The sequence below is a fragment of the Mixophyes fleayi genome, chromosome 10 (genome assembly GCF_038048845.1).
Source record: "Mixophyes fleayi isolate aMixFle1 chromosome 10, aMixFle1.hap1, whole genome shotgun sequence".
Taxonomy (NCBI): Eukaryota; Metazoa; Chordata; class Amphibia; order Anura; family Limnodynastidae; genus Mixophyes; species Mixophyes fleayi.
The window spans coordinates 75,759,724-75,772,507 of NC_134411.1; the positions used below are offsets into that span (position 1 = coordinate 75,759,724).

The 12,784-nt window shown below is 41.5% G+C and overlaps 1 protein-coding gene across 1 annotated transcript in view; it reads left to right on the top strand.

The window, feature by feature from the left end:
• CFDP1 (craniofacial development protein 1) overlaps nucleotides 1-10,139 on the top strand; it is a 30,249-nt gene extending 20,110 nt beyond the window's left edge. Inside the window, exons 6-7 of the mRNA XM_075188883.1 lie at nucleotides 8,402-8,560; nucleotides 9,800-10,139. Coding sequence (XP_075044984.1) covers nucleotides 8,402-8,560; nucleotides 9,800-9,890 — 250 coding nt within the window. The 3' untranslated portion in view covers nucleotides 9,891-10,139. The remainder of the gene's footprint in view (nucleotides 1-8,401; nucleotides 8,561-9,799) is intronic.
• Nucleotides 10,140-12,784: the final 2,645 nt, after the last annotated feature.

Below are 12,784 nucleotides of genomic sequence, written 5' to 3' on the forward strand. Positions count from 1 at the left end.
CTCATCCATCAAGTATTCAGTGATTTCCAATGGTTTAGCTGCTCAATGCATTTTTCCTTTGGCGTCTATGAATGAGATTTCATTTTTAAAAATATGGGGCATGCTATTTCCACCTAACAGTAATAAATAAAACATATACAGAAATACAGTTCTCTCTACAGAATACTGAATATTTTTAGGAAAGAAAAACTAGAACATCTTTTATTTAAAAAAATAAACATATTTTTTCATAATAATGTCCGTTTTATCAACAAGAAGTAGCAGGAGAGATTAAAATGTGTAGAATTTAAAGGAAACCCAGCATGGTTTTATATTACCGCACTTTATAGCCTGAGAGTGACTTAATGAACTGCTTTGCAGCCTGCCATTAATCTTTGAGGATGCACAAAGCTGTTATTAAATGATTTTACACAGAATGAATAATAGATTTTATGATGGGCTTTGCTCTCCAGCCTGTTCAATACCTGTCTCTAGTCGGCCCCTGTTAAACTAATCGACTGCCAGCCTTGACGCCTGATCTCCATAATACTTTCCAGTGGGCTGAGGCTGTTTTTTATGAGCTAGTTTGCAGTGAGATCATTTGGTCAGCAGGGACATGCTGTCAGGATAACACTGCTGTGGTATTTTATATGGTGGGGTTTAAACAGGGCCGATCACTGCTGCCAACCAGTGTTTTACCATTTTGTCCTTTTTGTTCGTTTAACCCTTTCTCTGTCACACAACTTAAATTATTGCAGGATATCGCTAGTAAGAAGAAATACATGGAGATGCGTGTGTGTGTGTGTGTGTGTGTGTGTATATATATGTATGTGTATATATGTGTATATATGTGTGTATATGTATATATATATGTGTGTGTGTGTGTGTATATATATATATATATATATATATATATATATATATATATATATATAAATTTTTTAACTCTTTACTTTGAAAAGGGACATGGGAAACCGTAAACATTGAGCATTGGCATACAAACATCTACGTAGTTCCCTTTCAACTTTTCTGTATACATAGGGGGAGTGTCACGCTGTAGGCCTATGAGGCTGAAGATAATATGACACTAACCGGTATTGGTGCCACTGGTCAAGCAGGCGCGGAGTCTAACCTACCCCTGGTGTTCACCAGGGACCCCCGCAAGGAGGTTTGGACTTCGCAGCAGAGAGCACGCAGCGTAGAGAGGTCAGACGGTTCCGGGTCACAGCAGTCAGGAATATCGGGTACAAAAGGGTAATCCAAAGGAATAGTCGCCAAGCCGAAGTCACAGTACAGAAGGGGTCACACAGAAGAGTAGAATGGTCGCCAAGCCGGGGTCACAACAGGTAATCAGGAATCAGAATACTCAGGAGTATGGAGGAAATAGGGAAGCCAGGAACACTGGGTGTGAACCTGATACTCTGGCACCCTAATGGCTCCAGAGGCAGGTTTAAATAGGATCCAGACTGATTTGATTGGTGGAGAGCGGAGGAGGCAGCGGGAACAGGAGTAGCGTCGTGTTGCCTAGCAACGGAAGTGAGACCAGGGCGCATGCGCGCGCTATCCGGAAGTCCTGCGGCAGCCGACGGGGAGATCAGACGTCCGTTCCCCGTCTGACAGGGAATCAGCGGGGACGGCGTTGTTGGTGGTAGGTGGATGGGTACGAAGTGAATGAAAATTACATTTGCATATTAGAAATAAATGCCGGTCCGTACAAGGCCGATACACCTCAGCATGAGTAACAAATAGACATGGCACATTTCGTTCCCTGGGTGGAAGATGTAGAACGTCCAGGCCGGAGGATCCCGAGGCAGCTCAGGGCTCGAATCGTGAGTCAGGGCAGAGGTGGACAGAGAGTCCCGGCTCTCCCGAAGATACCAGGGGGCCTAAACGAGGTCGAACTTGTGTCCATTTGTCATGGAGGAAGTAAGTCACGGATGTTTTTAGCAGGACACTTGATAACCAACTTTTTAACTCCAATATTGCCAGCGTTATGAATGCTTACCACTATTGTGTAGCGACACTTCATAAGGTGCCAGCTTTCCTGGATTGGCATTGGAGACCCTTATTGTTCATACAGCTCCTTAATATGTCTACAAGTGAATTTGGTGCTAAATGAATTGCATGCTGTAATATGACCCAGGATTGAACTAAGTGCTGTACTCTGCTGTGTATAGCTGAATGCCCTGTTGGCAGCAGTTGAGGCTTCAGGTCTCCGTCACAGCTCATCAGAGCAGTCTACCAACATCTCCCATCAGCCTGGGGCCTTCTCAGCTTGAACATGTCACCAGCATTATGTCTATGTGTGGCTCTGTCACTCTATCCTATAGGAAACCTTGGTGATTTTGGCGATTCCAAACTTGTAAACCCAGGCAACTCGTCGGTTCCTTAACAAAAGTTAAGTTGTTTGCATACTGCAGTATTTTTTTTCTATTTCCTCACCTACTCCTGGGGAAAGTAGGGTTAATCTCCAAGATTAAATACATCTCTCTTCTTGATCCTTCCCATGTAGAGAGCTTCGCTCACTCTGACCTACTTAGTCTTGCCTCAAAGCTTGTAAACTGCAGCAGTAGCCAAGGAACGAAATAAATAACCTCTTAGGAGTCTCAGAAACAGAAGACTTTGTAGAGCGCAACAGCTGCATTAATTGCAGGGTGTAATTTTAATCCTGCCAGATGTTTGACTGAAAGGATATTTCAGTTGGGTTATATATGCAAAATAGGGATCTGTTTTTTCAAATATAACCTCGATCCAATTTTGAATCATTTTCTAGAGACGCACTCTGCTAGAGAGCATCTAGTGTTGACCTTTCCTGCTGCGAATCCAGGCGTATGCATTCTATACACTATTATAAAATAAAGTGTGTCTAGCAAACAAATAGAAATAAGGGTATATTTTTACAAAATGGACCTTACTTGCCTACTTTTAGGCACTGAAGTCCGGGAGATCCCGGATAAGGGGCGTGACTAGATGGAGTAGGTGAGGCGAGGTCAATCACGTAATTTTTGCCCTGCCCCCCACTTTGATTTGATGCGGGGCCAAATTGACGCGATTCACCGGGAATCGCATTATTTTGGTCAGGTATTTGCTGGATGAGGGAGACTTGCCTGCTCTCCCGGGAGACCGACCCGGATTTTGGGAGTCTCCTGGACATACCAAGAGACTTGGCAAGTATGACCTTAAGAGCGGAGAGGCATTGACAAACACACCCAAATTTCTGTTTTTTGCTTTTGCCTTTTTTTTTTTAAGGAGGGTATTTCTACCTCAATGTTTTGCTAAACGTCACTTCCGTAGTATTCCTTGTGTCCAACAGGTGGCAGAAGATTCCAATCTACCATGTTTTACCCATCATACAGTTGTGGAACAGGAAAGATGATCCTACAATTTTTGGATTTTTGTATCTATTCTTTTTGTTGCTAAAATGGTCTTCTAGGCAAGTCATCAATAGATGATTTACACACCAAGCTAGTTTCAGGCCCAGGACCAATTATGCTTTTTGCCTTGATGAAGCATGCAAGAGGCATGGAAAACTGGGGTTTTAATGTTGCTAAACTTTATTGGAATTGGTGAGTGCCATGGTTTGTTCCTCACTGCTAACGTTCCACAGGCGTTGGGCTATCGGATTAATAGACTCTCCTTACATCATACCCATCTTCTTCCACATTCTCTGTTTTCACTTTGATTGATCTAATCTCTGCTGCAAAATAGTAAGTTGCTTATTAGTATTATCTGGCCTGTGTCTGTGCAAGGCTCTTTGGGAGATTATGTGGACCTGTACTCCTAAAAATCCAAATAGAGAAGAGCAGGGGGAAAATCTGCTGTCCAAAACTGCTGTAGAGAGACAATGGAATTGCACACGCAGGGTCCATAACTTTAACTAGTCATCTTTTAACATTTAGAACAAGACATTACTATATTTTTAAATTAATAGAACATTAAAAAAAACCATGATGGTGTCTCTTTAATATATGGCCTTGTAGAATACTAGAGAACGAAATATCGTAGTACCCTCTGTGTACCCATAGATGGCGCTGTTCATCTTTTTTAAAATTTAAACCTTTTCACTGGTGATAGAAATCAGAGCAAGTATCTCTCCTACTGGCTAGAACCTCCATACTGAGAAGCGAATGGGGTCATCTCAGCATGACGGTCCTCTATAAATACAATTATTTTTACAGAGTTTATGTGAAAAAAAACAAACCATTATGTTCATACTTTTCTATGGTACTACTTTGGGTTGAGCTATTATTTATTCTGTGTTTTTTTAGCCTCTTTTTGACTGCAGTGTCGTTTCAAGATGTTTGCGGTGAGACTGGTTAATGCTAAAAAAAAACAAAAAAAAAACGTGTTCAACAATTCAGTGTCATGCTGGTACCGTTTCCTGTAATGGTTTGAGAATAATTTTCTCTCTATAGTAGAAGTCTTCATTTAAGGCTATTGTTAATGGTGAACTTAAAGGGACACACAGTCCGATTTTTTTTTTTTTTTTTTTTTTTTTTTTTTTTTTTATTGTGCTTAGCTCAGATGAATGTACTGTATAAACTAGACTGTCTCATGTTTATCCCTCTTTGCCATGTGAGCATATAAGCTTTTTGCTTCCTTGGTCTGCCTTGCCTACCACTCTTGTCTCTAATCATGCCCCCATCCCCATCGATTTTGCCCATGGACGCACCACAGAGAACAGTCGGCGGTTTACTTGGCAACATAGCACATTCTTAAGTGCTATAAATTTTTGGGGGTTTTTCTCCACCCATTCCTTCCCCTGTATCTACCACTGGTTTTTGTATGCTATGAGCAATCTCAGGGGTTGTCGGCTAACTCTCTGCCTCTCCTATTTCTAGATCTGCTTACGACTCCAGTGTTGTCATACTCTACCTCCAGTGATGTCACACACATACCTGATTACTGCATTGCGAAGGGATTGTCACCCTTTAATTAGATTGACAGGAGAGAGATGGGAGGCAATAAAGGGATTCTGAGGAAGAGAAAGCAAACAATAGACCTGTACTAAATGTGAGCCAGACCAGTGTAGCCACGCCAGAGTAGTATATCGTTACTACTATGAGAAACTTCTATACCTTCTGCAATCCAGCCCTTCTCTTAAACAGGTTTTCCACCTCCATAATATATTTATTAACTCCCTATTTCCCTCACACTTGTCCATTTGGTGATCAAGTGCAGGAGAAGAAAGCAAGGGGACGGAGAGAGAGGTGAAGAGACTAGATACATAAAATAAAACCCAACTTCTAGCAAAACTGCACAGGTACTTAGGTTCCTAAGGGCATGACTGTAGTTCTAAAAGCTGCAAAAACAAACCTCGCTAACCACCAGTTGTGTTATACACTTATATAGAAGCACAGAGCTCTATTTACTGGGTTAGATTTTAATAGAGTTCGCCTCTGAAATGTTATGAATGCGCTTTTGCTTCAGTTGGTTTTCTTCATCTCAAATGTGAATTAAATATGCGCCAGTGGCGTTCAGCCACAGCAATAAAACTGTTATTTTCTGGCGTGGATCAAGGGCAAATACAATTGAGGGATGTTATGGAGGGCAGTGCAGTGTTGCATTGCAGGGAGAAAAGTTCTCATTATCATTCTTGCTATTTGCTAAGCTTGCCTGAAATGACACATCAGCAGAGGTGAGAGCAGACGGCTGCACCAGTTTATGTTCTTCTGCATCAGATCAGCTTATTTTCAATGCTATATTCTGAAATTGGTCATAGGTGTGTACAGCAATAATACTAGAGCTATAATAGTTTGCAATCCTATTTATAAAATAAAAACATATGCAAACAAAAATACTGTGAAAAGGGAGCAATGTAAAACACTTCTATCATGTATAGTGCTAATTTCTGTATAAACATACACCTAAGTTATATCTGTCAAGACTCATCTTCCTTTCCCGCAGCTCCTCTTCTGCCTCCCCTCTCCGCCTTGCCCTACACTGGTTTCCTTTCCCCTACAGAGTCCTAGTCAAACTCCTCGCCCTCACCTTTAAGGCCCTCTACCACTCCACTGCCCCTTACATCTCCAGCCCTCTTTACTCACACCCCATCCCGTTCCCTAGGATCGGCCAATGACCATCGCCTCTCCTCCACACTGATCGCCTCATCCCACTTCCGAATCCAAGATTTCTCCTGGCTGCCCCCCTCCACTGGAACGACCTCCATCTGACTGTCCCCTAATTTGTGCACCTTTAAACAGGCACTTAAAACTCCCTTCTTCCTCATAGCATACCAGCCACCTAACCAGCTCTCCATGCCAGATTCCCTCACCTCTCTCTTCCTGTCCCGCCTCTCGCTTCTCTTGTGATTGATCCCCTTTGACTCCCCATTCTGCCTCCTGACTGTTTGACCTCCCTATAGGATGTAAGCTCTTACGAGCAGGGTCCTCATCCCTCCTGTCTCTCTAACTATTCTTCTACTCCATCGTCAATGTGCATGATATGTTTGTAGCTTTGAGTTCCTGGTATTTTTTGTTTATTGTACTGTATGTTCCTACCCTGTATGGTCCACTGTCTGTTTTCTGTACGGCGCTGTGGAAACCTTGTGGCGCCCTATAAATAAAGATTAATAATCTGTTACCGGCGAAGTACATAGACGGTGTCTGATTTTTCATTGCTTGTGCTAAATATTCTTAAAATATGTTACGTTGTTTAAATTTACAAGCGTTCTGCTTCTTTATCAACTGACGGATCATATGTTGCCTAAATCAAAAGCAGTTTACTTTAGTAATGCTTTTGTATTGCTTATAGTATTTAGACTCCTCACTCAGAGCTGTTGACCTATTATGCTTTGTCTGCTCATCTACCTGCTCAATAACCTGTAAAATCTGTAACTCCATGTCTATATATTATTATTTTTTCTTTATTCAATGCCCCCCACCCCCCCTTTCACTGGCACATATCTATAATGTCCAAATAAATCAATCAAATTGCTCCATGCATGACGTTCATAAAGACGTGGACTTTGGTTGTTTAACTGGCATATTTAAATAAAGTGTACGTCTTTAAACGTTCTCCGACCTAGTTCTACATTGTCTGACACTGCCATGGTGAACCGTGATTGTGTCATGCTGTGGTTACAGAACACTAAGGAAAAACTGTTTTGTATCCTCTGTCTGGTATGGAGTCTGAGAAAGTGACTTCAGCCCCTGTGATATCTGAACTGCAAGGCCCAGATCCTCTGTAATCACAGTGTCACATCCTGCCCATGGTGAGAGTTTTAGGGAATTTTTTTCCATTGTTTTGCATACAATGCAGTGGGCAGAATTTAGTAGCAGTATGAAGCCAGTGACACAAATGAGCGAAATGTGGTTTTTAAGGAGCTGGTAACCAGCTGAAACCATGGCGATCACAAGAAATGGACTTCAAGCGTTAGAGCTAACAGTATTTATTTAGGACTTTTAAAGCCCTGGCTTTAAAGGCCAATTCCAGTTTACATTTAATATTGGATCATATATGCCCTTTGGCACTTGGGTCCAGCAGCCTTATCTATTTAGACTTTTAAAAGTGGTTTACATAAAACAATCCTCTCTTCTATTGTCTCTGTTAAGAATAGTTTCCATGGGTAACTTTTTGATCTGCAAAGAAAAGTGTATATGGTGCCCGCCCTCAAATGTGTCATTTTCCTCAAATCACTGGGGTATTAAATGCCCGGTACAGGAGGCAGTTGGTGCTGGGTAGCTGTACCCCCTGTGTCATCAGGATGTTGATGCAACTGGGGTTAGTTCCTGTATACCACGCACAGTGGAAGGTCCAATAGATTCCAGGAGAAGCCGCTGTGAGCGGAGAGTGAACAGAATCCATTCATAGAGAATGTCTAGAACAGTGCAGGTAGATAGTTATCTTGTATAAACCACACTAGGGATCCTTCTTATAACATTTAGGTAGCCTTTAAAAGGACATGCATCATAAATGGATGTTTCAGAAAAGTATTTTACTGCTGTTATTAGTAGCAGGACCTCATTTTTAGTAAAGTGGGGAAACCCCTTTCTGAGGACAGACGTTTATTAAATCCCCATCTCCTCTCTATAGTAGTGCTTCCCTCTCCCCCTACCATTCTCTATTTACAAGGGTTCCTATAGTCGGACAGCGGCTTTAATTTAGAAAACCTTTAGAGCCGCTGTGTTGGATGTCTCTTGCTACTGAGTGAGCAGCACAACGCTGATCGTCAGAGGCCCCGGCTGCATGTAAGTGCTGGTCAAATAGAGCGAGTGGCGGGGATCCTCCCCCGCGACTATTATTGTGAAGGAGAGGGAATAGCAAACTTAAAGTAGAAACTCCCCTTTTAAAAGCAGCTCATTATATGCCAGTAATGTCAGAAATTGCATGGTGCTGTTCTTTGCCCAGCATTACCATTTGTGTTTCTTATTGTGAACATAAGTACATAGCTGACCTTTGTGTTTCCTTTGTGCTACTACAGTGTGAAGAGACCCGGGGGTGTGAGCAGCATTCTGGGAAAATTGGGCTCCAAAAAGCAGAAACTGAGCACACTGGAGAAATCCAAGCTGGACTGGGAATCTTTTAAAGATCAGGAGGGGATTGGAGAAGAACTGGCTATCCACAACAGGGGCAAAGATGGGTAAGAACATTATTATTATTGTTATTGTTATTATCTTTGACTTATAAGGCGCCACAAAGGGTCAGCAGCACCATACATACATATACAGAAAATAGAGAACCAAGACACAACATGATACAAAAACACAGGTGACAGGGTAAGCAAATGAGATTATTTCTGGGACAGATAGTGAAAGTGATGGTAGAAATCAGCGAGAAGGAGGCTGAAGCATAAGAAAACAGGTAAACAGGGCTAGCGAAGCAGGTCAAGAGGTACAGAGGGTGATGGAATAGTAGAAGGAGCACATAAGGAAAGAAGGCCCTGCTCATGAGAGCTTACATCCTAAAGGGACGGGGGAGACACATAGGGTGGTACTAACTGGGGGAGAGAGCCAGGACAAGGAAGTTAGGAGGAGGACTGATAGACTTGAATAAAGAAATGAGTCTTAAGGGCACGCTGACATCAATACCGCAGATGGACAGGAGCAGTTCAGATGATGCTTTGAGGACTTGGAGTAGACCCATATTTGATTTGTCTTTAAATTAAATACCTCGTCGCTTGAGCTTGTTCATCTCCTCCACTCTTCCAGTGGCTCAGAAAGCTTTGAGGGGCATTTCATTGTGTTATTCTGCCACTAAATAGAAGGCGAAGCAGGCTGGCTTATATACAGAGACCACATCATGTTAGCAGGAGCAAATGCTGGGCTTGTGTGTTATAAAAAAATGTGTATTTTAAAGGCACTGTACTCTATGGGCATCAAGTACAATGCAGTGAATGAGTTTATTATACTAATAATAAAGCAAGTAAGTGCCCTGATTAACCACACAAAGGAGACAGGCCGGTCTTCCCCTGGCACAAGATTGTGCCATGTTAGCAGTTGGCAGGACTCCTCCATTGAGCACAGTACAGCTTGCTCTCTGGTGCCCGGGCTGCCCTGACTCAGCACGATCTTGTACTTGCTGGCTGTTTTCTTGCCTGAAGGGGAGGTTACTGCTGTAATCTTGGCACCACAACTTATGTAACCCTCACGGATGCGCCAAGGCCTTCACATCTCCTCTTAATTATTTACATGCCTTTGAGAGATGTTCATTTTCTTCTCCTCCATGTGGTGTTTGAAACAAGCTCATAACACTGTACTAAATAGAGAGGGAGAGAAATGACCATGTATGCTAATTTTAAAGAACATTGTGACACTAAATAAGTGTCGTTGTGTCTTTCACAATAGCTACTGTTCTAAGAGAATTGCTATACGTTTTTCAGGTACATAGAGAGGAAAGCCTTCCTGGAAAGAGTAGATTACCGACAATTCGAACTGGAACGGGAAATCAGACTTAAAAATATGAAGCCGTAGACGTCAATGGTTGTCTGAGACCAAGACACTACGGGTGGCTGTCCTGTTTTTTGAAAGCAGGAGCACCAGGAAGAGGTGACAGAAAATGGTTAAAATCGCTTCCTTCTAAAGTGAGGTTTGAAAATCTGTATATTTGGAGTATAATCTGAACATTTTGGCTCCTCTGCTCTCTGTATGATATCATTTTTACTGATGTTTAAATGTTTTTGTTGGTTTTGAGTGTTTTTAAATAAAAAACAAAAATCAGAATTAGTCCCATTCTGTCACTGACTGGTTTAAATGGCTCAGAAATAATAAATGTATCTTTGTAAATAAGCCATTCAAATTATTGTGTGGAGTGTTGTTAGACAATTAGTGGAAAATACCTATTCCTTGGAGCAATACACAGAGATGACATCTATATTGCAGCATGTAGTGTTTACTCTTCATTGCTAAAGGGTCTACACTTCCGAAAAATGGGCGTTTCTTTTGGTGTGAGTGGGGGTATTCCCCTCAAATGCCCATAATATCCAACATAGGTTTAAGCCAAATTGCTATTAAATAGAAATTTCCATCCGTCACAGTAAAAAAAAAACAATAAGTTGATCTGGGTAGAAAAAAATAAAAAATGCTTCTAAATAAAACTGACACACTGTGAAAATCTGTCTGGTTATGGATGAGCAAAAACCATCTGGTCTTAAGGGGGTTAATAGAGTAGATGCTACCAAACAAATGATGTCAGCAGTGTCAGGAAATTATTCCAGCAATAGAATAATCTGTTTTTCGAGGACAAAATGCAGAATAAATTTCCAACAGGTATTTTCTTTTCCAAGACACGGTGCATTATAAATAATTTTTAGCTGATTGTTTTAAAGAGTGTAGCGCATAACAAGAATTTGGTATTTTATTGTATCTTAGTTTCTCCACCAAATAACATTATCATTATTTATGGCAACTTGACATCTTCAACATAGTATGTAAACCGGTAATATATTGCATATTTTTGTTATTTTACAGAAATGAAATGATGCCAATAATATATATATTCCTTCACAGATAACTTTCTCTCCTCCGTTTTTAGTCACTGGTTATATAATGCAATGTCAGTAGCTCCCGTACATGTTTTTTTTTTTCCTTTTTAAAGATATTTTTGCTGACTGCTGTTATTACTGACCAGAGGTGATCACAACTGCCTATACCCACATTCTGCCTTGTTCCTGACCGGGCCTTGCTGCAAATTTACACTTCCTCGATTTCCTGTCCTGTAGAGCTGGGAGCTACCTAAAGGTTAAAGGAAGGAAGAATGGTTATTGACTTCCAAATTGTGCGTCTTTAAACAGCACACAGCTCCCGGATCTCGGGGCAGGATGTGTTGGTTGACTCTTGAAAGCAAAACCCAGACAGATACAAGAATCAGAAGTCATACAGACAGGCTAACTCCCACTAAGTGGTCTTGCTGAATCTTCGAAGCCTTGAAAGCAGTAGGAATCTGTAGCCTTGGCTATATGCTACAGATCTGTGCCGCTAGTCACTTGTAATAGATTGCATCTCTGCTATGGATGCAGCGGTCTGCGACAGCAGCAGATCACATTTTCTGTTACTCAAGTGGTACAACTTTGTATCCATGTAAGATCACGTCTGATTTTGTGACAAGTTATTTCAATTGACAGGTGCAATGCAAAGTAAAGTGACCTTGGTCACCAGTGTAGCCAGCTCCATACGACTCCATGTGCTACAGATAACAATGTAACACTTTAAAAAAAAAAAAAAAAATCACTATTGCAGTTATGCCCAACGACTAAGGACTAAGCTATGCTAGTGATTTGTGAGCTGTAACAATTCTCATTTCTGTAATATGGAACGGTTTGGAGCAAGCTACACTGTCTGACAGTCACTTTAAGTTGTGAGGCTGAGTATTGTTGCTTGTTGCAATTTTGTCTTGTCCTCAATTTTGCCACACAGCACACCTATTGCCTGTAATAGTAGATTGCTATATTATACATATATTGCAGCGAAACTCCCACAATGTTAGTAACTTATTTTGCACAGACATACCCCCCATTACAAGACACAGCTTGCCCATAAATAACCTCCCTATTGCTAAACATGTATTGCATAATGTATGTTGTCAGTCATCTATTGCACCTTGATAATTCATAGCCATATATTGCACTGTGATAATCCCCCAATTCCCAGCCATATATTGCACAGTGATAATCCCCCAATTCCCAGCCATATATTGCACTGTGATAATTCCCCAGTTTCCAGCCATATATTGCACAGTGATAATCCCCCAATCCCCAGCCATATATTAGTGTGATAATTCCGCAGTTTCCAGCCATATATTGCACTGTGGTAATCCCCCAATTCCCAGACATATATTGCACTGTGATAATCCCCCAGTACTATGCACAGAGATACACCCATTGGCAGCTGTTTACGGTACAATGGTACCCCCAGTCATGGTATGCTTTTCAGGGAGGTACTCCCTTCCTGAATGCCAGCTAGCTATACTTTGCATAGATACCCCCAGTTCAGCATTCTTTGCACTAAGATACACCTTTGTCTGGCCACTGCCAGCATTACAAGTACCAGTCATGCTACTTAGCTTTCTATTGGTGTATGGGTCTTTACTTCTTCTTGGTACCGCAGTATCACATATATGCTTTTAAAAAGTTCCAAAGTGCTATGAGTACTACTGTATGCAGAGAAGAGCTCCAAGCATTGTATGACCGTGCTCTGCAGGCCTGTTTTACGTAATGGAGAAGTAACTGGAGACAATCAGTGCTATGAGCACTTAGTGCTCATACAATGGAATTACCCTGCTGTAGCCAAACAATGACAACAGAGGTGTAATGCATCAGTCACGCTTAATCTGTTCACCAGATCACCACACGTGTATAGTCAAATTGAAT